We start from the raw sequence: 24982 nt of genomic DNA on the forward strand, positions 1-24982 counted from the left end.
ATGGGTGTCTTCAGGAAGCACTTGGTTGATCAGAGGAGACTGTCCTTACTCAAGTGTTCCATCAGCCAGTATATTGTCAAACTCTGTTTAGGACACCCTTGGGACAAAGAGATGTTGTCCTTAAAACTGTGGTGTACCAATGTCAGAGTCAAATTGTAAAGAAACGACGAGACCCATAAGGGACTGTCAGGGTGTCCTGCTTACAGAGTTTTGGAAGACTCCACTGTAGTTTGGTTGGACCAGAAAGGGGGGGTTCAAATGTACCTGCAGTGCTAACAAACTTCATGAACAACCGATGACCAGGCAGTCAAAAAGACGAAACACATGAAGCAAGTGAAGACATCCCATTTAAAGAGGTTAGGAGAAGTTGTCACTGAAAAGCATTCCAGGGTGGTAACAGCCTGTTAACCCACGACCCCAGAACACAGCACAAATATATTATACATGGGCCAAAGGGTATATAAAGATGGAACAACTACATCCTTAGGTATCAAAATGTTTGGTTTATTCACAATCAAAAACATGATTATTTTGCACCACTGCCTATAAGGAAACCAATGTACCATAGTTGCATGAGAGACACATAAAGGCTTCAATCTTTACAAATATACATTCTAGAAAGTAGATACTGGGTGATATGAATAAAGACAAGCAAATGCTTTTATCTAAATCTCCATGTACATTTACACCAGGCCTTCCTGTACAAAACCAGAGTAAAAGTATTTGCTAGTCTCTAGTCATATCACCCATTGTAGATGCTGAAATATGTGACCCAGTGAAGGCTAAGTCAAGGAGATCTTTCCCAATTGCTAGCCCAAGAGTTAGGGACCATTATCAGAATGTCTCAGAAAATAAGTAGGCCTATCATGTGCAACTATGAGCCATCAACATTTTAACACTATGAAGGAGAACATCCGAGTTGATAGGTTTGATTTCTGACCTCTAGTGTCTGATGGTGAGCAGCAAGGACAAGCTTTATGACAGCAATCAAAAAGAGATCCACACTACAGTGATAGCTGGAGTCAATTAATGATAGTAATGGATGTGGAGTCCTGACGGTGACATGGTGAGCAGACGATGGATCCAGGTGGACTCTCTTGAGAGTCTGGTGGTCTTAGCTTTGGCGCCATCTGGAGGGATGTGAATGAACTCAAGTCCAGGCCATGATGGTTCGGGAGGTTAAAGTGATGCCCTATGACATCCGTGGCGATATTTTTCTTGACACTGTAAAATTGTCCTTGGAATCATTCAAGTGATGTTTTTCGGATCTGACACAACGTCAGTCACAACGGTCTTACCCTTTGGACAAGGCAGCAGCCAAACTTCGTTCGTATAGTTGGAGCCAATTAAAATTACTTGGTTTTACAAGCAGACAATATCATATTGTGTAACTGAAAGACCCTAACTCATAAATACTACCAAAAGTTTCTTTATTTTTGATGCTACTGATACTCTTTCCGAGTCCAGGATCTGCCATTGATTGGTACATGTACACCCTCAACAAAGGCATGCTCCTTATCAATGAATCTTATTTCAGCAACTAATTTAAATTAAGAATTAACCCCACGCTTGTCATATGATACCTTGTGGAAGACCAAAACCTAGCAATATAACCCATCCCATATACATCAAAATAGACTAAGATTGTGCCAAGTACTTCGGCCAATATACGTACATGTACCAGCAATAATTTGGAAAATAATTTTTGATGAAGTATAGTATACATGTACATTGAAAATAACAGACAAAATCTTTTGCTGAGATACACATGTAACATACATGCACAAGCGTCTGTAACCAGAACAGCTAAAACATACAATTTTAGCACTTAATTCAAGATCTGATCTTGGATAAACAAAGATAGATTACAATTTCTTAACATAGATAATGATACCAACACTTTAGACACCAGTTGAATTGAAATATCGAATTAATAAACCTCATGTTATCACCCGTTTGTAAAAATTAAGTCACCACCTGTTACTCTCTGCCACCGAAGTTGGCACCGAGTTTGGCCAGGGGAAGTTTTTTACGAACATTACACTGGTAACTTATAGCACGATTGATTCTCGCATTGGCCTAGTGTTGTGCCACAGATTTACTTGACTTCTTTGCAAATGTTTTTATTGTTTGGAGATCGTGGCTGATTCGTGCACCTCCCTGACTTTTACAGGATGGTTCTAATAATTGACATAAATATCCCAACAACCTATCTCCATGTACAAGCTTGAACATTGTCAGTGTAGTCGATTATGATGTGAAGCTCCAAGTGGGGCCTCTCTCAATCACATGTGTAGAGCATCCTTGTACCCCGAGTTTTTGATGTGCCCCTTCAGTGGAAATACAGTTGGAAATTCCACCCCTTTTTATCCCCACCCATATTGCTGGCATAAATTCGCAAACACAACCCCCTATACTAGTATTTATGCCGCAACTCGGGTTTAGAGATCTATATATGACGGGAATTTGGTGACGGGTGACAGGTAACTGACAATAAGGACCCTACAGCAGACGGTGGGGATCTTTGTAGTATGTCCTTAGGTCTATTGCGGAGCATGACTGAAAGATAGGCCCTTCTTGCACTGCACAGTTCCTGCTATGCTGACTGAAAAAATACCAACTGTCAAACACTTTTCGGCACTACATGTACATGTACAAGGATGCTCTACACATGTCTCCAGGAGTAAACCCTCCAGGTGGAGCTATTCTTAGCAAACGTTGTCCTTTTTATTGCTCAGAAACTAGAAAATTCTCTTAGCAGCTTCTGCTATAATGTCCATCACAGGTTTATGAAAGCGTCTTTTCGAGTCCATCAGATCAAGACAGATGTCTTTATGGCCACAGTCTGGTATTAATCGCACGGTCACATCTGAACTAGCATCACTTAGTGCTTGGGCCAGCTTGGTACTCTGTTCGTAGGGTACGGTACTGTCACAGAGTCCATGTAGTAGTACTATTGGCGGCAGGCTGAAAAAGTGAGGAAATGGTTTTATGACAAACTGGAATTTAAAATGGAACGTTTCAATAAAATTGTTTGCATATCTCTATTTTCATTTGTATAGACAACCCAGACGAAGATCAGGTAATATCACCAATGCCCTCCTTCATTAGACTGAGAATCGTATGGGTGTACAGGCAAACTATTCCCTAGCATGAATCTTTCTCTGCTCATGATAAGAACTGCAAGACTGCTTCCATGCGCATAATTTTTTATCTAAACTTTTTACTAGACCAATTTTGCGAGTAGAACTTTTTGAAGGATAGGAAACTTGCAATGTACTATCAGTCAATGTTTTGGAGTTAATCAGCAATGTTAACTATAAGGCAAGCAAGAGCAGTTATACATGTTATACAAAGCAAGTAACAAGATTACAACATTGAAAGATGCATCCACACCAATAAAATTCAAAAGTGGTGAAAACAAAAAGAGAAATGCACCCAAAATGGATAATAGAAAGGATATTTTCAATATGCAGATATCCAGAATGTTGTTATCTTCCAAACTTCTCACTTTTATCAGGGAATAAGGATTTTTACTTGGAGGAAAATGGTCCAATTCATCGAGGTTTTACCATAAGTCTGGACCACAAAGCCATGTGATGATGAGACTCATCGCAGCTCACCTCAGTTTGACCTTATCAACTTACCCAGCATTTTCAGGGAGACATTCAGCTATAACACTGGGTGAGAAACGATCGAACATTTCAGGTTCGTACATGGCCCTGCCCATGGTCGATAGATGCTCCACTCCTCTCCAAGTCTCAAACTCATAGTGATCACCGATATGATATACCCCAGATATACCTTTAACAAAACAGAACAACGGAAAAAGAATGACACGTGCACAACATCAAGCTGAAGCAGGCAACAACAGTGCTAAGATGAGTCAATGAGATCATACACTTGGAATTATACTTTGTCAAACGGTATTACCCTTTTGACAAGTGTACTATCATTGCTGAGATTATTGCAGGTGAATCTCAAATTGAAAGGTTTCCAAAAATGGGAGGTACATGTATTGCAGTCGTCCTTTGAATGCAGAAAGACTTTCCCGTAGGCATGCCTTTATAGATGTGTGTACACAGCGACATTTTAAAGGGTCAAGTTTTCAAGCAATGATCTCATCAAAACATCGTAGAACAATAATTGAAACATCATAGGACTATATAACACTGAAAGTAAGACGACTGCTTACCCAATGTTTTTGGGTAGATTCTCTGCTATGACAGAGGGGGAAAACCTGTCGAAGCATTCAACACTATACATGGCCTTAGCCATGCTCGACAAATCCTCGATCCCGCGACAGCACTCATGCAGGAAGTGGTCGTGGATGTTGTAAACTCCAGCCAGTCCTGATTAAGGAAAAGTCAAGATAAATGTCAACCGTCCTATTACATAATCAATTTTCTTGGAAATGTACATAAATGCATATCGTTGCAAAGAAAATTACTCTGTCATATTTTTTAATACTTACCACTTAAGAAAAGCCTTTCTCAGAAGATGAGATTATTTACCGAGAAAACACCAACAGTAAATCTGGCAGAATAAGTAGAATGACAGTATTGAGACTCTTAAACAAACTACCAAGATACTTAAGGAGAAATAACATGTTGAAATCACCCTTACCTACTACCCCTCTTATCCCAGATAGGAGATCAAAGATTTCTTGTTGACTTTTACTCAGCTTCATGCCACCAAACTGGAGTCGTCTGGCCTTCATTCTCTTCTCCTCCTCTGTCGATGGCCGGATGGTTGAGACAGACTCCTCACTTGTCCCAGTGCTACTCCTCTCCCTACTGCCAGTAACACTGCTCTGCTCCTGGCCTTCCCCTCTGGCGGTCCTCTGATGCAAGCCATCACCCGCACCAATACTGCTCTCTTCCATTGCCCTGAAAACATCCACAGATCCAGAGCTCATCTCCAAAGGTTCAACTGGAACAGGCATTTCACTTGTGCTCACCATCAGGAATGATTCTGACCCCGCACCAGCGCTACTCCCTAAACTTGATGGTCCTCCCTCCCTTAGACTGGATTTCTCCTCGTCTCCCATTTCTTTTATCTCCTCCATGTCATTCTTATTATTGCTACCGTCCAATACAATAAATGAGCTGACAGAGTTTGTACTTTCAGTGAATCGATCTTTTTTGTCACCGTTTCCGTTTTCGCCGCTACTGCTACTGTTGAAGTACTGTTCCTCAAATCTCATCGACTCCACAATGCTACTGGCAGGTAAATTTGGTCCCTGCAGCATCTGTTTCGTGAGAAGTTCTAACAAGGCCATAATAACCAGATGGGCTCCAGCGGAGTGACCAACTAATAATATGTTATCCTGAAATAGAGAATGGAGTAAAAAAGATGTGGGTTGAATTGGATTTAGGAGTTTGGATCGTAAAGCATGTCCATTAGATTTGTTAACTGACAGTCAGGTGAAATATATAACATCAGTTTGGGGGACCTGTACTGTCAGCTATTAAGCCCTAAAAACAACTGGACCCATGGCATATAATGTAACTGCTGTAGATATATAATAGAACCTCATCCAAATTTGGATTTAGGAAATACGCCAGCAAAAGGTAATGTGTAATTTATAGCACAAGGCCACCTGTTCTCATAAATCATTATGTTATGGATTTTACTTGACAATGTCATAAATGTTGCACCTTGCAATTTTTCTGAAAAACTCGGAAAAATATGTTGTACCCTCACCTTTCTTCCACCATAGATATGACAATTCTTTTGAAGCCATTCTATACAATCAACTGTATCTTGCACCATATCGTCCACATAACCCTGTCAAGGACATCAAGAGCAAAAATAATCAGCACAGCACTCAAAGTTTTCTTTTTTGGCAGCTCAAATGTTGTTGCCTCTTTTCTAGCAAATATTTTTCCCTCTTCTGTGTCTATGAATCATACCAGCTTAGTATTTCAGTATGGAAACAGGTTGTGCTGAATCTCTTCCTTGTTCTTGGAAACGCTTTGGTAACTTAACGGTAATAAGAATCTCAATCCAGTAGAACAACGTTAGGGACTTGCCCAAGCCTTTGCACCCATTATGTCATGACAGACAAAACAGTAGTTCAGTGGAGGTTCCACATACCTTGGGATAGATTGAATAATTAGGACAGCAAACAATTGCATCGAGTCTCTTTGCAATATTGGCGCACAGCAGTCCGTACATGTTCTTGTCTCCACTGCCCCAGGTTCCACCGTAGATAAACACCACCAATGGACGGTCACTGCTCTGGTTCTCTTGGTCAGGAATGTACAGGTCAAGACAGTTCCCATTGGTTCCAAACGAGATATCCTGTAAGTGGAAGAATTGCAAATCTGTAATCACCATAAAGTTTCCTGCTACCCAATTTTGCCAGAGTCTACAAGACGAAGCAGCAGTCCTAACACTGGCAGTAGTAGCCCGACAAAGAGAGTGCTGTTCCATTCAACCCCAGGAAAAGCTATGTCTATGTGGCTGTAGCGCATATTATGACAAACCGAATAATTCTCTCTGTATTTGTCAAAATTATTGTTGTTGGTATTTCAGAAGGCTTAGAACAGAAATTAAGACAATTTATCAAGGACACTCCCAAAGTCTATATCATTTCTAAACATGTTCAATCATGGGTTTGCATTGCACATCAGAATTTTAGCTCAACACATTTACAATACTAGAGTTCATATGGATAGAGTATGATTTGATAGGTATTCAGTCTGTGCATTATTACAAACCTTGACAAGCCTGGATGAATTTTCTGTCCAGTAAAAGTATTTCCATTGGAAGAAAAGGCCTGCATACTGTAGATCAGTCAGCTTTTTCAAAACTGCTAGGTTGAGTTTATAGACCTTTTTTGGTGATAAAGCTCTTTTAAATCTATCCTCTGTCCTAGGCCAGCCACACATGATATTGAATATAACTGCCACAGTATAAGGTATTCCAACAGCGGACCCTATCACGAACACCAAGCCTTTTGCAATAGCCTTCATCATTTTGCTGCTGCAAGAAGAAAAGAGATTTTACTAAATATTTTTAGAAACTGGTCGTCATTGATGAGCAAGCTGTGTAATTGTGTTAGTGTATCATTCTGTTTATTCCTGTCAGCCAGCGGTGTAGTCCAACCAACATGTCATTGTTGTAAGGCTATCCCAATCAATGGCTCGTCATAGCTGGGCAAGAGAGATGCTTTAACAACCCCAAAATGTGTTAGTCAGCCAATCCAGCTGAAGTACTGTTATGGAACAATCCGTCTGGATTTGATGATTGATTCTGCCACGTACGGGACTCGCATCGCTAACAGAAGTTTGTACGGGAGCTGACCAGTCATGCATTTCACGATCTGAAACAAAGGCCCCAAAGGGTCACAGTGACTTATGGCATGGTCTTCAGCCTCAGGTTGCTCAGGCCTTCTGTCCCGACGTGTTCTGCGTGTGTGCATTTCTTTTGTTTTGGCTCGAATGAACCATAGACGTATATTGGCTGAGACAATCAGATTTATGCCATCTTTGAAGTATTTTTTTCTTTTATCGTCTTATAAGTTCTAAGACTACCGCGGACCCAGGTACCGAGGTCTGGTTTGTCATTGTCGAGAAAGACCATCGACAATTGTCAACGCAATTAGATTGATATAGAGGGACAATCTGAACCAAGAACAGATGACGTTATCAGTAGAAAACCAACATAGGATTGCATGCATCCACTGCATGATCAATGAATGACTCAATGAAAGGCAAGACATTCAACAGGTCACTGGTCAGACACTAGACAGTCACAGTGATGAAAGTCAGATATAAACAACGAAGTAATTATCAAATTATCATTATTTTGCAACATATTTGTGCTTATAGATACCTTGATTAGAAGCACCCCTTATTTTTACAATATTGTGAGTAATAAATTTCGAACAATGATGACAATTTGTCCTAGAAAAGCAATATTTATCGCTCCCTAGATTTTCTTTTCTGCAAAAAAGGCCATTATTAAATTCGAAACTACGGCTGTCACTGCTAGATTTAGAATATCACCCCAAAACACGGCTTCTTATCTGCTAATATCTCATTATAAACATAAAATCTGAATTTGGAGAACAAACATTTGCTTCAGTACTCCTAAATTTGCTGTGTTGGTGATTTTTTTGATTTTTTGAATTACGTAAGTTCGAAAGTATGAATACCGAACTGGTGCCAACTTTACTCTCAATTAACCCTTTCATGAACAAGTATTATTATGTAATACATCATCATGAATCAAGGTATAATGAAGTTTATGAAGAATGGGCTTATGAATGCCTGTGACCGGGCTGCAGAGGAAGAAAATCATTGTCACAACCTCGGTCCTCAATCTGTTGTCATAACCAGAGCACGTCCTCCCAACACAGTCACAACCAACCAAACTCAGTCCCAACCATGTCCATACCCAGACTGACAATCCCAGTATCTTTGAAAATAAAGGAGAATATGTATAAGCACTTACTGGCTTTGATATATTCTTGCCAAAAATATTGGTTGCAGCTCTAGGGAATAATTGTCCATAGTCATGTCCCATCCAATTAATAGGTGCAAGACTTTTCACAATCAAACAGATGCCTCAAGCTTCTTTGTCTTTTTCAGTCAATTCATGTTCAAGACAATTGTGTGATAATGAGTTTTGTCGTCATGATAATGAGTTATGAGTTTTGTCATCATGATAATGAGTTTTGATCATAAAAGGACATAGTATTTGTGTCTTCTTTATTTTTGTGTCTGAAAGAGACAGCATGCAATAGGCTGTCTTTCAAAGCTTCCCTCCAGCCAAAGTCCCTCCTTCTCATGTCTCGGGATGGGTTTGATAGGACTTCACTTCAACCATCCGAGATTGGAAAAAACACCTGCTCCTTTTTTAGAGAAACACATTCTCAAAACAAACAAGATTTTACAACAAACCAATGTTTATTAAAAAAGTTTACAATTAGGCTTCAATCAACACCATCTTTTCAATGGAGAATTACAGAATGAGAATAATTTCTTAACAGGTGATACAGTACAATCATTTGCACAACATATCAGATCAGAAGATAAGTAGAATTTCCTTTTGTATTTCTACTGCGGTTTATTACTGCAATGTTGAAGAAAAGAATTACAACAGAAGTTATCAATGATGATCAATATTTGAGACTCAAAAATAAATTTCTAAGATGTCTTCAATTACATGTAGTAACAAGAGCTAGCCAATCTCAACAATGGAATGATGTACACCTTGATAAAAAAGATACATTTTTAAGTAGACGTTCCAATTACATAGAAGAACAATACTCCGATAAAAATACATTTACAATTACAAGAGAAAAATTACTCTTATGATTAAAATACATCCGTTGTATTGCATCAAGATGTTATTTTTTCTTTTATAAAATCTAAGAACACGTACTGCATCGTTACATGTACTGTGTACATGTAGTTTCTGCTAGATAGGGTGAGTCAGAAAAGTTTCAAATTTGACCCAGGTCCCTCAAAAGACCAAATGGTAAAATCTAACAAATGTCACCCCAAAATAGTTTTCTTGGTGTTTTCAGTAATCAAAGGTATAACATATAATTATAAGTTCTAAACTGCAATGCACTTTCCAGAGAAAATATAAGTAGTTTATTTTTATGTATTTTTGAACAAAATTAATACTATCATCGAACAGTAAAAGTTGACAGATATGTGATGATACCAGCTGCAGTGAGCCACTACATCAATATCAGTGTAAGCAATTAAATATAATTACATCAATAATTCGCTGGGAAGACCAATCAGAAAGTTAATGAAAATTCATGATTTTTCATGAAAAATTAATGGAAAATGTAATAAGCTGGACGTACCAGCCAAACCACAAGGCTTTTTTCAGCAGAAGCAAAATTAAGGCCTTTGTGTTTCACTACATGTAGATAAGATAGACCTCTGAAGTATAAGGTACACACATAGGAAAAATCACATCCACATTCAAAGTGAGAGGTCAAGGGCACTGATTTCCATTTTTTATTATTTCTCATATAGTGATATCAATTTCTTGGGGGGGGGGGTAATTTTTCTTAATCATTTTCATCCAATCAGAGATATGCTATAGTTATGTACCACTTTTTTACCAGGTTTTGGAACCAATCAAAATAACTTACAACAAATGAAACTGATTCAACTAACCTGTCGTTTTGGTATGTAACATGGTTTCGGGATGGGATCGGTTTAAAGTCGCTTACAAATCTATAGTAGGGTACCACCATTTACATTATTGCAACATTTCGACACACCAAATTTTCATTAGAAATCAAAAGAACGTTAACTGAACATACAAATAAGTGATGCTCTCACTTTCATCAACAGAAACAATAAGCAGTTGCAGAATATCCTTTTCTTGGTTACCGGTACTTATTTTATGTAACATCCAAGTCATGCTAGAGGTTTTTTAGAGTTGTTGCAGTTGTGACCAAAATTATTGCCCAAGAAACATGGACTATAAACATGAATTCTTGCAAAACTTATAAAATTACTGCCCCTCCTCTTGAGGTGTGTCTTTTCAGTGCTTGCCACACTTTTTCAGAATGGCTGAAAATGCTGAGATATATTGTCACGTAAAAGAATAAATCACAGACAAAAGACGGTACTAGCGGCCAAACAATGACCCATATACTGTAACCGAGGAGCCCACGGAAATATCCTTTGATGACGTCTGGTATGGACCTGGAAAAGAAGATGATTTGAATTAAAACATACAATATACAGGGATTCTGATTTGGTCCCACTTTTAATTTTGCACCATCACCTGTCTGTCTCCGTACTGTCTTCCTTTTCAAGCTGGGTAAAGCAGATGTCATGAAGAAATGCACACTGAAAGTCCATTTTTGTACATGGCAGTAAGGGTTCTTCAACTGTCTTGTAGATGATGTGAAAAAGGTTAACTTGTTGTGATTCTGAGTAGACAGTCTTTACAAGTGAAACGACTCTAAAAGTCTACTCTGGAATTTGCCACATTCCTGAGAGGAGTGACATCTCATCCAAAAAACTTACGTGTACCTCCAGTTTCCTTTCCAAGAAATAAATTTGTTTGCCTCAAGTATGGTTAGGAGAACACAGTTGATCAGCACGATTCTTGATACCCAGAAATTCTTGTCCAGCCACTCGCAGGCAAACTTTGCAATCAACCAATATGGCAGCACAAGGAGCTTACTGAGGAAGTCTATCCACTGCTCGCTGGTGGGATCAGGGAACTAAAAGATGAAAGCAATAAAAATGACAGTTTGATGAAAGAAGAATGGCGTTTTGTAAGAAAAAGAAATCCCAGTGGTAATTTAGTCAGGTTTGTGGACAGAAATAGCAATGAATTGCACTGTGTCAACACAATCTACCGTGCAAACAAGTTTAATTTGGTCATAGAAAATGATATGATGAAGTCGGCACCATGTCTTAAAAAAGTTTGTGTGACGTCAAGAGAGTGTAGGTGACATCACAGACGGCATCCTCTGTCACGATCTAGGTGAAATTCCGAAATGACATCGCCGGTAACTTGCTGAATTGAAAGCATTTTATTTGTGCTTTAAGATGAATACTTCAAGCAACCTACCTGCGTCAGGTATAAACTGACATTTTCCATATTACCTACTGGGGACGTGCAGTGAATGAATGGTAAAAACGTATCTTGATAGTCAAATAAGTAGATGATAAGGAACCCCAGTCGGGGGTAGTCTTTGAGGGCATATAGAAGAAACAGTGACCAGCCTTGGTGGAGGGCCTGCAATGAAAACATACACAAACAAGTTGGTTTAATAATTCTCATTTAATGTTAATAAGCAGGCATTGCAGCTGGTTGTGCGTGAGACCCTGGCTACAGGTATGGCCAGTGCACCCCATCTTCGACCAGGCATTATTTCGGAGTTTCCGACAACCAAGTCCAGTTGCCATTCCCCGGTGGATGAGCCCACATTGCCCAGTTTGATTTCAGAGTTTATTTCTCCTAGACAGGTTTAATACCGTCCAGGGCTAGGAGGCTAGTCTCCCAAAGTGTGTACATATATGTAGTTCTGTTCAATTCCCAGATCAATTTCATAAGATGAGGCAAAAAACAATCCATACCTTATATTCCCACAAATTGCTGGGAGCCTTTGCACCAAGGTCTTTCATTGTATCTAATGTTATCATGAAGCCTCTGCGATGAAGGGCATTTGTGACATTGAATCGGGTCGCCAGGTCCTCTTCATTTATGGCTAGTAAGAGATGACCATCTGGAAAAAGAACCAGACTATTTGTGCAATGTCATAACTGCAGTAGTATCCTTTGATTAGTAATAAAACAAAGTGACCATTGCCCGCATTACTGACCCAGGAGAACCTGATCCTCTATTCAGCGCACTGATGCTAGTAGCCAAAATTGCAATATCCATACAACAATCTGTTAACCTCTGGATGCTTTGTTTAGCCCCAGTAGTGTCCTTAGTTTCTACCCTATTCGTGGTGTCTGAAGATATATTCAACTGTAACATTTTGTACCTATCTTTTCGTTTCTAAACTTTGGAATGAGTTCCTCTTCTGTCCAGGACCCCAACTCTAATAACCACTGCTCCACATCATAACTCGTCCACTTGTAGATGGGTTTATGTACCAGCATATCTGTATCTGTACTCCTCCAGCACCACACTAGCCAACCTGTCTGAAAAAACAACACACCAGATATAAAAACGTGTCAATGAACCTAGCTGATTTCTGGTTGTGGACCTTCTTGACGGAAAGAAAATGTGTTACATGCCACCACTCCACAGCAATCCTTGGATATAATCCTGCCAGCACTGCCCTGGCTCTAGTGCTCCTCGCTGTTTCACAATAGTCAATACTAACCAACATGATGATGATGGCAAAGCCAACACCTTTCCAGAATCCCAGACCGATTGCTCTCCTGTACAAAAATCCTTCACTATTGTTCATCGACTTCTGAATCTTTCTGTCGAATTCATGGATGTGATTCTGTGTCTGTATGTCATTGCGCATAATTGCCTCTCTGCCTGATATTGCATCACCAAATAATTTCTCTATGGTGGACCTAGAAGGGTGAGAACAGCCAAGAGAATATTCGAGATTATAAATGAAAACCAACCTCACTAACAGGCCCAAAATGCCAGGAGTTCTTATTCATGTGCATGCGTTATCATGCCCAAACAAAATCTGGAAATTCATTAGAAGTTCTGACAATTGTAATTATCCAAATTCCTCAAAAAAGAGATTTAAAGTACAAACACCTCATATGTCCAGTGTCATGTATCATCTGACTGACACATGATATCATACATGTATATCAGATCAATTTTGAGATTCTACATGGGTGCTTAGCAGCCTGAAAAGTTTATGTATGGTGAAAATGGAACTAACCTGATTAAAATGTTGACTTTCGGATGCCCTTTGAAAGGCTGACGACACGACGGACAGTTGAACGTATTTGAAGACAGGACCCAACTAGCTAGACAAGAACGACAAAAACTATGTCCACAGTTCAACGTTGTTGGATCAACCATAAGTTCATAGCACACACTGCATAGAAATTCTGCCTGTGACATCGTACGGCTGAATAAACGGTGCCGCTGACCATCTCCAGCGTCATCTGTAGTTTGTGCCGACTCGTACCCGGTACTGTCTGACCCCCATGCATGATTTTTCATCAGGTTTTCTTGGCCATCTTCACTCAGGTTTCCACTTGCCTGGTCAGTCATAATCAGCTGCGTCCAAATCTATTGAAAAGTCTATTGTGATCAACTACATGTACCTGAAATTAGAGCGAGAAGTACAAGTGATAAAGTTAGATTACATGTACATATTTGTTAAAAATTTCAATTCTACAGGACTTGAAAGATAAGCGATTAGATTATAAAACCATGAGAAATGTCACCTGGAAAATCTATTGGATTTTAGTTACATCCAGGGACAACACGATTTAATTCTTTCCTTACAACACACTCATTGCACCAATGAATTGCGGTTATCAAGAGATTATAAATTGCACTGGACATCAATCAACAATCTAAGCAACAAGGCAACATAATTTAGGACGAAATATTTGGGAAATTCCAGGTTTTGTGACACAAATCTTCAGAAAAACAAACCGAGGAGAAATCCGATGTCACCTACACCAATGAAAATGATTTCCCATACTTTCCGATATTCTTAGCAAATAGAAGCTTTTGTAAGACAAATATTATTTATTTTGTGATAGTTATGATATATGAGTACATACTAACGTAGTCGTTTTCTGAATTTTACAAATTTAACGCCAGGCATTGTTAATGATATGAGCGCCGCGCCAAATTTAGAAAATGGAAGTCACAAGGAAAAGTGAGCACAAATTCTGTCAAATTACTGCAATAAATATTTTTTTCTCCACATGTTGCTTTCATATTACTGTCAACAATGTTCACCTTCATATCTCTGTTTGATAAACTGATAAAAATAAGCCTTCCAGTGACCTATTTTACATGGAAATTGGTTCAAAAATCAGAAAGTGATGAAGTCATCAAAAATATTCTTTAGATGTCATGATGTTACAATGGATACTGGATGATTCCAAAGATCCAGGTCTACCGCTTATGCTTTAATGCTTATTTTTCCGTGCTTTCTTCCTTGTGACCATGACAGCATTTGATTCAGTTAAGTCAGGCACGACAAATCATAGTTCTGCCCTCCAATCCCCCAATGTGGCCAACCGTGAAAACACTCTATAGTATGAGTGATGTGTAACCTGATTTGGACTAAAATTATTGCAATATGACTGAAAGCGTTTATGCTAGAAAACATTCCTAAGGCAAGAAGAACTAGAAAGCTGAAAGGATGATTACACTTTTTCCCTTTATTCCAGATTTCCAGGCCTTGTTGCCAGATGTCTCTGATACGATAAATGAGTGTGATTTTCTGGCAATAGATGGTGAATTCACAGGTCTCCACAACGGTATTCGTGAAAATGCCTATGACACAGCTAGAGAACGTTACTTAAAATTCCAGCAGGTTGGTTTGTGGTTGAAAATACATTTAAGTTGTTTATGGTAAAGCGGAAATGATTTCTGATATGTCCGTCTGGTATAGATACAGACAAATGTTGCATGTTGAGTCGGAATCTAGATGAAATATATGACAAAAAAGAAAAGATGTGAAGTCCCGTGTTTGCTTTGAAATATGATGATTTTCATCGAGTGATACACTGATAGAATCTTTGAAATCAACATATTGATCATGTTGATATCTTGCTCTTGCAGACTGTGCCACCAGACATTGTCATAATTGGTTTGCAACACTGGTTCACTGCAGACAATTCAACTTCTTTGTATCTTGTTTTCAGGGTTGTCCAGATTTCCTTTTAATTCAGTTTGGATTATGTTGCTTCCGTTATGATGATGAACTGAAGAAGTAAGTGAATTCTGTATCTATTGTAGGTTGGACTTTACACTAATCACCTAAAACTTCTGAAATGAAAGTAAAACTAAGTTTGCTACTTGTACAATCTAGTGTGTTTGTGATTGAACTAAGGATGTTGATAAACATGTTGGTCAACATTAAAGGAAGACTGTTGACATATATTGAATGATGAAGTGCTTTGATGAGTTAGAAAGTGCTATTGATAAGGAATGGAATTTTAACTTTACACCATGTTTCACCAGGCCTCATTACTCTTGTTTCACTTTCAGGAATGTTGCTAAGACGTTCAACTTCTATACTTTCCCAAGGCCGTTCAGCCGACAAGCTCCAGACCACAGGTTTCTCTGTCAGGTGAGGTGCATTGTGCTGAATATTCACCAAGTGTCCTTTGGTCTTGGCTTACTCCTAGATGGTTGAATTTTGGGCGGATACCTTGGCTGACACTTGTGTCATGAGTGGACTGATGTAATTTGCACTGTGCAGGCTAGAAATTTGAAATAGGAAACCTCCCCTGCCTGTGATGAAATAATCCACAATCCCTCAGTTTATAGTCATCATTAATGAATCCTGTCGTTTTGCTTTTTTTCAGTGTTCAAGTATGGAGTTCTTAATAACTCAGGGTTTCGACTTCAATAAATTATTCAGAGAAGGTAGGTTTATATCGTGTCAATTATTTCAAATAAAAAAGTGATAAAAAACATGCTGTTTGTTAGATACAGCATGAAAACAAGATTATAGCTAAAAAGGCGACACTCCATTTGGAAATCTGCAGCACAAGAGGTCCTGTAAACTGTTTGCAAGAAGCCCTATGCTGAGCAGATATAAAGGGGCACTTCATGTGGTGAAATTGGATGTCTATGGAAAAGATGAAAAATGTCTCCTCTCCTTTCCAGGTATTCCATACCTGTCTCCTGCAGATGAACAGAAGCTGAAAGAAGCACTCGGCCAAAAGCACCAACAGTTCATGTACTCCTCACCAGCATTCACCACGCCAGGGGGTGCATTGGAGTCCGTCAAAAGTCCAGCTGTGATTCCCGACGAACAGAAAGAATTCATTGAAAGTGTGATGTAGGTTTACCAGCTTGTCTTGGCAATATTCCGAGATGTTAATTCCTGCACTGAAGGAGGCACCATTGCAAGTCCAATGTAAACACTCAACCATAGTGAATCTGTGTCGTATCATGTCTTTTATTAAGAACTCCTTGGCAACACTGATTTTTATGGTATGATTGTAATTGTAGTTTCATTTGCTTTTCAGAAAGAAGATAGAAAACTTCGTTGAAAAGTCACAGGAGCCCAGTCTTTCCCTTGATCCATGTAGTGCATTTAGAAGGAAACTCATCTACCAGACTGCAAAACTCAGGTAAGAACATTGTTTTGTATTGCATGTGATGTTGGGCAAGTCACTTGACTTCAGTAGTCTTGTCTTAAGAAATTCCTTATACCTGGTACCTCAAGTGTGCTAGGCAAAATACTAGTCCAAGTGAGAAACATGGACTCTGTCTAGCTAGCCGAAAGATGGAGTCACCAGTCCAATAACCAAATTTTTTAACTGTAATAAATCAAAAAATCATGGAAAAAGCAAACACTTACATTCTTTCTGCTCAAGAATCAAGTCCATGAAGTCAGGCAACTTTTCTATACTGTGTTTCCCTATAAACCTGTCTTTAAACAAACTTCTTTTCTGACAACCTCCAATGTGTCATCTTCACTTTAGATTTCAGACTGGTATTCACCTGGAGACGCGAACCCTCGATAACAGAGTACGGTGTATTGTTATCAGTCGAGTGAACGGTGAAGAAGACATGAGAAAGAAGGAATATGCAAGGCAGCAAGTAGAACGGGTGAGAAGTTGATAGGTTAAAGCTAAAATAACACAGAATTTTATGATCGCTTTGGACATAGATTAAAAACATTATGCACTGTTAAATTCTGACGATAAATGGGACGTATTCTTTTCTTTTAGGATGAATTGGAAGCAGAAGTTGGATTCTCAAAAGTGATCAAAATGATTTCAAAGTCGGTGAGTATTTTAGATTTATTCTTCGTAACATGCTGATCCGAATTTACAGGTTCTGTTGTTATTGATTGTTTATATCATTCTTGATATTTATCTCTTTCTCAGGGAAAACTGATGGTTGGCCACAACATGCTTTTAGATTTACTTCATGTGATTCATCAATTCAGCACTCCATTACCACCGGTAAGTACAATGTACAAGTAGGCTATAGCAATGAACTGAATTCTAGTCTGACTGTATCCTTTTGCAAATGACATACATGTATTTCTTGACAGGTTTTTCTCTGAGTATTCCAAGGCGATTTTGTGATGGTCTTGGGCCTGCTGGAAGCGATTCTTATTGAATGATGTAGTATAGAAATCTCATGCTAACATGTAGCCTCCTTGGAAGGCTAAATAGTTTCAACAGTTTACTGCAGCATAGTTTTCTCTATTCTTTTATTCATTTCAGGATTATGATGAGTTTAAAACTATAGTGGGCTGTGTTTTTCCAAAGTAAGTTGATATACTTGAAACTGAGGCTGGGATCAACCTGCTGTCTTTTGACTCTAATCTAAGACAAAAGAGGTCAAAGTTGGCATGGAAAGGTTTTCTGTTCATCTTGTTTTGAAACTTATCAATCAATCAATCAGTCGTTTAATACTGCGTATGGCTTTTTACCCCTGTTTGGTAAGTAAGCTCCTCTTACATGTAACGATGATTAAAAGAGCAGTAATTTTTATGTGTATCGTTCCTTTTTCCAGGATCATCGACACCAAGTTAATGGCCAGCATTCATCCATTCAGGGTAAGTGTATCGCCTAGAGATCACGCATAGGCTGGGTAGAACAGAGCGCTATTTTGTCAATATTATTGCCAGGCTGTTAAGCCTGTTCAAAGGATTACAAGTCCTGTCTACTCACAGGTTTTTCTCTAAACTGTTGATGATACCGAAAAAGATGTTCCGATTGGTTTCTGATAAGTGACTTTTCAGGGTCCACCCATTCACAGTATTGGCCTAGGTAGTATCATGCTGGGATTAGTAAAGTCATTCTTTGTGGTGATTGTTTCAGGAACACATTATGTCATCAAATCTTGGAGACCTACAGAAGATATTGGAATGTTCGCCGTTCAGAAAACCAGAAGTTGGTAAGTTAAAGAGACGTAGCACCAACATTTCTTCTACCTGATGTCTAAATAAAGATAATGCACCACACAAACAAGTGATTTTTTTTACACTGCGACTTTCAATTATGACTGCTGTTTTAAGAGGAGCGAAATATTCCACAAAATTCGTATTTGTAACCAGCTATAGGCTAAAAATTGAATTCCATGTACCAGGCCTATTATGTAGTATTAGGCAAAACAAAAGAGTGGTGAACAAAAAATGACAGCGCAAAAACTGAAGGATTTATACCTGCTTACTCTGTTGCCATTCTTTCTCGTTAATGATTTTATCCTCTTTCAGTTACAGCAGAAAACTTTCCATCCTATGATACCCAAACAGAGAAACTCCACGAAGCTGGCTATGATGCTTATATCACTGGTTTGTCTTTCATTGGCTTGGCTAATTACTTAGGCAACTTCCAGGACCCGAGAAAACTAAGGGTGGAGCCCAATTCCTCTCTGCTGGAGCCGTTTTTGAATAAGTAGGTATTGGAATATGAATGGGGTGTGGTGGTGTTCTGATTATTATGTGACCGACTTATGATCTAAGGATCAGGCTTGGTTTAGTTGCTGCCTTGTCCTCCACGTAGAGCTCAAGTGAGCACTACACCAGCAACTTCTGGGTACCTGAGAGTGGCTCTATTGAGACCGATAATTGCATCAGTTGTCTGTGTTGTTAGAAATTGTTTAGTTCTGTTCAGTGAAGATAGATGGAGACTCTTGGACTCTTGGACTGTTGAATCCAAAAATGCTTTTAGGTGTCTCAGAAGCACAAACAAGGGCAGAATGAAAACAAATCTCTAAAGATAATATTGAATTAAAACAACGATGTCTGGAGATGATATTGAGGCAGGCATATGTTTTCTGTAATTCGCTGTTTCTTGATAGGTATTGACATTAGTTTAATATTCTTGTCTTTTCAGAATATTTGTGATGAGGATTGCTGATATTCCGTACATTAACTTAACTGGCCCAGACCGTAAGTTTGCTATAGAAAGCAGTGTGGTTTATAGACTTTCATGTCTTATAACTTGAAACCATCTGCTGTACTTAGTTTTTTTTACGGAATGTGATTGTGGGCTATTTAAGCACACATTTTTGCACTGATTGATGTATTAATTTGTAATGGATTAGGGCGAGACAGTGACGTTCATATTTCTCATCTCTTAACCTTTGCAATTGATGTTTCCCATTCCAGTGGATCCAAACCGCGACTATGTGTTCCACGTCACATTCCCTGCGGAGTGGCGACTGGGAGACCTGCAGCAACTCTTTTCGCCGTTCGGTATGGTCAACATCGCTTGGATCGATGACAAGTCTGCATTTGTGGGTGTTCTCAAGAAAGAGAATGTATCAGTTGGTAAGTGACGGTTTAGCTGCATCATTTACACTCATAATTACATGTTGTGTCTATCGTACCGCTGCACCTTTTATTTGGAGACATTTATGGCCTTGCACTTGACAACGAGTTGCTCTTGTTATCACAAGAAAAGTCAAAATTTCAAGTTCCCTTTCCCGTGGTATAAAATGATTCTGTTTGTGTTACGTTTCATTATCTACATTATTCAAATGTGTAATGAACACTTCCATGTAAATCTAATTCTAATCGACTTCTCATTCTAGTGATGAAAACCCTGTCTGAAGGCCATGCCTACAAAGTCACTCCGTACTATGAATACATGAGGAGGACAACAGGCCAACCTCAGCCGAGAAAACGCAAACACGAGGAAGCAGACATCCAGCTGCCTGCAGAATCCATTCCTCGGAAGACGTTAAATGTGGAGTGAGTATTGGTTGCACAGGCAAAATCTAGGTTGGATGGGCAACTAAATATAGCTGATTTGTGTTCTGTACCTTCTGCAAAGCTAAAAAGATGGCAACACTTTAGCTTTTGACTATGGCTGCTATATTCAGAGGCTGTGGATATTGAAATTTCACAGAACTGTTGCAATTTGAATACTTCCTTCGTTATTTAATAAGCCTGTTGGATTATGTCTTGAAATCTGGTTTCAAAAGTAAAAATAAATAAGTGTTTTATTGCGTATTCTTCTTTGGAATTGCCATCGAATTTTGAACATACATATTACTCTTGTACCTAATACCTTTTGCTAAAGGGAAGTTTGCCAGTCAAAAGCACTACCTGTATATAAAAGTGATTAATATGAAATCATACTCAACCATACTTACATCATTGTGTGGGCCCTAAAGGGTAAATATAGAGCAGGATGTGACAGGTGAAGTTTGTTTTGATGAAAGCCTGTAACTGCCCGAGAGCAAATCAAGTGAATAATACTAAATTAAAAATCTCTTATTTGTTCCAAAATGTAATTTTTTTAGTGTTTTTGGGTACTTTTCATTTTTTATCAGTCTCAGAAAAAACAAATTCACATCATTCAGTGCTGGAGGTTGGCCAAATTTAATGATATCACAAAACACCAGATTTATTCATTCAGTTTCCCGAGGCGCATCTCGAACAAAGTATTGCTTTTCGTTCGATTGAACTGGTACCATTATTTTTGTGGCCTACTTATACAACAATTAGCCCAAGGTGTGTTTTGGCATGAAACATTTCTTTGTCCTGGTTTTATATCCCATCATGTTGGAGTCTTGTTTTGATTTTACTGCCAGCTTAATTGCACGTGCCACTTTACCAAGCTGGCCTCGAGGGCACCTTGATATCCGCGTGATAATTTCAGACACTCTTATATTTTTCTAACTTTGTTGAATAAATTTTGTTTATTTTTGCCGGAAATTGACTCAATAATATTTTTCAGGTTAAAAAGCATTTTCACAATGGCACATTGGCGCACCTGTCTCATGCAAGGTGCATATTCAGTGCTTTATATCTTGAAATAGAGACCATCGATAGAAAATTAATTTTACCTTTTTTAAATGATTTTGATATGGAGCAATGATTGTACCCTTTTTTGGGGGTGATTGATGACATATCTGGTGAAAAAAATTAGTTGAAAAAAATCATATCACTGTTGAGAGGGTTTGAGAATTGGCATTGTACCTGTTTTAGGAAGTGTTTTTTTCTTCTCATTTTAGCCACTTTTGTGGATGGATTTCCATCCGAAGTACCGGTACAGTGGATGGATTTCAGTCACCTTCTTGATTGTTTTTTCTTTGGTGGGCTTGATGCTTATTTGAGAATATTATGATAAATTCGTCTATTTTAGAGCATCACCGTTTGTGTCTCGACGAAGCATCACCCCGATCCCAGAAGAGAAAGAGGATGAAGAGGGAGATGCCATGACTAGTACTAGCGCTAAAGAGGAGTTAGGTAAGTTTAGAGTGGAAAGGTTTTTGACTTTCTGCATAGCTAGGGGGTCGGGACTGCTCGACTGGCTAATAACACCAAGTTTATGCACTGTTTGTTGTGCGTGCACCAAAAAGACCCCTTGAGATGATGTGCAGAGAGGAGGAGGACCTCCCGATCCTTTGCTCCCTTCTCAAGTTAGGTTTCGGCCAGGGCAACGATAAAAGTGCACTGGCATTGCTCTCAAAGTAAGGGTGACATGTCCTTTTAAATCCTCAGTACAGAAGTGTCAGTGTCAAGGCTAGGCAAACAACAGGAGCATATCAACATGAATCATTGTCCTTGAAGCTGTGGGGAGACATTTGTAAAATCTCTACCAATAACTGAATCATTCCTTTATGAATCAGATTTTCCTAGAAAACAGCATCAAATCCATGCAGGGACACTTATGAGGCAAATTTGTAAAACTATGCAACCTTGTGCGTTTCACCCCCATCATTGTGTTCTTGGGGAACTTGCTGTGCCAAGATGTCTATTTCTGTTTCCTCTTTCAAAGTTTCATTATGTGCCTTTTCTTTAGCTGCCAGTTGCATCTTTTACATCAAAAGAATGTAAAAAATGTGAAATTGACAATGGAATTCAAACTTTCCATCGAGTAAGTTCCAGGGGAGTGGTTCTTTAGTCTGTTCAACAGGAACAATGAGTTCAACCATTGATATTGGTATTAACCCACTAATGACCAACAGCAATTAGTGCATCGTCGAAATGAATCATTTAGTCTGGCAGATTTTGTTGACTTGGGTACTTATTCTAAAGTACATTTCGACAAGCTGTCAAGTTGTGACATTAATTTTCTGATATTGCAACTTTTTCGGAGAAAATCCACTTCGGACATTAATGCAGATGTTGACCTCACTTCAAGTATTTTCTGGTGATTCATTGGAATATAGAAATGTACATATATTTTAGAGGGTATTACAAAGGGAAGGGTCAAATTGGGAGTAAAAGTACAAAAATGTTTTATGGAGTATCACGTGTATCAACTTGGTCGTAAATGGTGATTCACTGGAATGCTTTAGTAGAGTTTGGTCTTGCCGGATAACTCGAGTTCAGAGTGAAACGTGTCAAATATTTCACAGTGTAACATGTCATTGGAATATTGTGTGCCGAGACCGCATGTTGATGTGAACTTTAATAAGGTAAGGGCTAATTATTACTATTGTGATTGTCTTCACTCAGTTTTAGTGTGATATTCACGTCATGCTTGGATTACGACGTTGGAACATTACGGTGCATTTCGCTTGGTTTACAGGTGAACCCATGAAAAAGAAACACAAGGCCAATAATGGGACACAAGAAGAGACAAAAATGGGTGAGTCCCTTGTTTTATTCTAACCTGAACACATGTGAAAGAAAATGCTGATGCGGTTCTTCTTGTTGTATGCCGTTTATAGATCTTTTGCCGGCAAGTTTCACTCTCAAATCAAAGGAGTTATCAGCTTGGTAATCAAAATAGCTAAAAAGAGTGATTTTGTCAAAAGGAGTGGCATTCACACTGTGGGCTGGCTGCAGAACCTATCCACTTCAAATGAGATTTCGGTCTGCTGTGTCTTGTTATACATGGTATAGTCGATGCAGCATAGAGGTAGACCTTCACTTAAAAAAACATGTTTTTTCACCAATCAATCATTTTGGAGATTGGTTTTGGCTTAAAGGTTAAGAGTGTGACCATGAACATTTTTACAGCAACCGAGAACCATATCTACATTTTCATGTTTTGTTTGTTAAACTTGATGAAGTTGATTTCAGATTCCCCATTTTCACGTGTTGCCTTTAAACATTCGTGCACAAGTTAATTCTCGTTCATTTAGAACCTTGCTAATTTTAATGAAGTCTTTTCCTCGGTTCTTGCAAATATAGATATTCTCCATATGCGCATGTGTTCATGAAATTCTCATTTTTATCCAGCAGGACTTGAATTGAATATATGGTTGTCCCAGGATAGTTTCTCTGGAGAGTGACTCTATCCTTGCTAACACATCAATTTGGTGGCTAACCACCATAACTCTCTACCAGTTGATATGGTAAATGGACACCACTATCATTATCAATCAATGAGTTACATGTAGCTTGTATTTAGAAATAGGGATGTCCTTATATCAGCCCAACTGAAGAATTCATTATCACTTTTTGCTCGATGATATAAAAATGCCTCTTATTTCGTCACTCTAACTGAAGACTTTTTGGGGGGGGGGAAATGGCACTCAATTGTCAAGTCGCTCCCCTAAAATCCTTTATTTCGTTCCTGTATATTTCACGATTCATCAGTACCCCCTTCATCGTTTTGTTTTTATCTCAAAGAGCTAAATCATTTCCATTGTGTTGATCCAATGACTTCATCACTACGTGACTGGGGATGACTGCATCATCTTTGTATTGGCGCTGACATCATAGGTCAGTCATAATTCTGATTCCTGTGGCTAATTTTAGGCTGTATTAATGGGATAAAGATGCATTACTAAGTTTGATTTTGCCTATCATAGAGTCATGAGGGCTATGAATACTGTAAATCCCATATGCTTGAGGGTCATATGGGGAGGAATATTTTTCCCGATAAAGGTCACCTGGTCCTTAATTCGAAGTATAAAGCTTATCAAAGACTGTCAACTGATCATCTATATTTCTTGACATTCTTAGCCAAAGTCATTCTTTACATAAATGTATTGAGGACAGAATTTGCTATCCTCGGTACAGAGGTTCTGAATCACTTGATTTTAGATGCTGTCAAACTGGGTCGCTTTGCCATATGTTGCATTATCAATAAATCTGGCTCAAAGTGTTTTCTGATTTATTTGCATCTTCTTAGTGATGAAAAATACCTTGCAACAAGAAGCTGACGATTTACCGAGCAGTCATCAACTAAAATAGCTCATTTCTATGATTACTACAATGTACATGCAATTGCTGTAATTACTGTATGCATTTTGAATGACTGCATCGCTCTCGATAGTCGATTGCATCACAATTAGGGATACAAGCAGGCTGCTATCTATTGCATGTTACTAGACACTGCTGCCACCTTTATGTGACTTTTGCTGAGGTGAATGATACTGACATGAGAATGCCAAAGACAAGAGAATGTGAAAGCGTTCAGCGTGTAAG

The 24982-nt window shown here is 38.7% G+C and overlaps 3 protein-coding genes across 6 annotated transcripts in view; 1 reads left to right on the top strand and 2 right to left on the bottom strand.

Annotated features, from left to right (window-relative positions):
* Positions 1-498: 498 nt before the first annotated feature.
* LOC135491353 (uncharacterized) lies at positions 499-7976 on the bottom strand. Its single transcript, XM_064777162.1, has 7 exons — positions 7843-7976; positions 6726-6990; positions 6100-6306; positions 5707-5790; positions 4627-5329; positions 3648-3804; positions 499-2967 (listed from the first exon to the last, which is right to left on the bottom strand). Exons 2-7 carry the CDS (start codon positions 6981-6983, stop codon positions 2742-2744), a joined length of 1635 nt encoding a protein of 544 aa, XP_064633232.1. The 5' UTR covers positions 6984-6990; positions 7843-7976; the 3' UTR covers positions 499-2741.
* A 929-nt stretch (positions 7977-8905) lies between these two features.
* On the bottom strand, positions 8906-14127 carry LOC135491362 (bifunctional apoptosis regulator-like). 3 transcript variants are annotated; one of them, XM_064777193.1, is made up of 8 exons: positions 14092-14127; positions 13364-13754; positions 12836-13037; positions 12491-12650; positions 12078-12226; positions 11569-11736; positions 11022-11215; positions 8906-10688 (listed from the first exon to the last, which is right to left on the bottom strand). In XM_064777193.1, exons 2-8 carry the CDS (start codon positions 13699-13701, stop codon positions 10487-10489), a joined length of 1413 nt encoding a protein of 470 aa, XP_064633263.1. In that variant the 5' UTR covers positions 13702-13754; positions 14092-14127; the 3' UTR covers positions 8906-10486. The 3 variants fall into 3 exon arrangements, with proteins under 3 accessions (XP_064633263.1, XP_064633245.1, XP_064633254.1); XM_064777175.1 differs by having other exon boundaries at positions 11016-11215; XM_064777184.1 differs by lacking the exon at positions 14092-14127 and having other exon boundaries at positions 11016-11215; positions 13364-13837.
* A 155-nt stretch (positions 14128-14282) lies between these two features.
* The window catches only part of LOC135491377 (poly(A)-specific ribonuclease PARN-like), a 38250-nt gene continuing 27550 nt past the window's right edge, over positions 14283-24982 (top strand). For both annotated transcript variants that reach the window (XM_064777203.1, XM_064777214.1), the window contains exons 1-19: positions 14283-14320; positions 14841-14986; positions 15318-15385; positions 15664-15745; positions 15984-16044; positions 16288-16462; positions 16653-16757; positions 17112-17238; positions 17361-17417; positions 17520-17597; positions 17865-17908; positions 18157-18199; positions 18465-18540; positions 18860-19040; positions 19482-19537; positions 19757-19918; positions 20182-20341; positions 21741-21844; positions 23133-23192. In XM_064777203.1, the coding sequence (XP_064633273.1) occupies positions 14302-14320; positions 14841-14986; positions 15318-15385; positions 15664-15745; positions 15984-16044; positions 16288-16462; positions 16653-16757; positions 17112-17238; positions 17361-17417; positions 17520-17597; positions 17865-17908; positions 18157-18199; positions 18465-18540; positions 18860-19040; positions 19482-19537; positions 19757-19918; positions 20182-20341; positions 21741-21844; positions 23133-23192 (1804 nt within the window). In that variant the 5' untranslated portion in view covers positions 14283-14301. The remainder of the gene's footprint in view (positions 14321-14840; positions 14987-15317; positions 15386-15663; positions 15746-15983; positions 16045-16287; positions 16463-16652; positions 16758-17111; positions 17239-17360; positions 17418-17519; positions 17598-17864; positions 17909-18156; positions 18200-18464; positions 18541-18859; positions 19041-19481; positions 19538-19756; positions 19919-20181; positions 20342-21740; positions 21845-23132; positions 23193-24982) is intronic.

This window comes from Lineus longissimus, chromosome 1, assembly GCF_910592395.1.
Source record: "Lineus longissimus chromosome 1, tnLinLong1.2, whole genome shotgun sequence".
Taxonomy (NCBI): Eukaryota; Metazoa; Nemertea; class Pilidiophora; order Heteronemertea; family Lineidae; genus Lineus; species Lineus longissimus.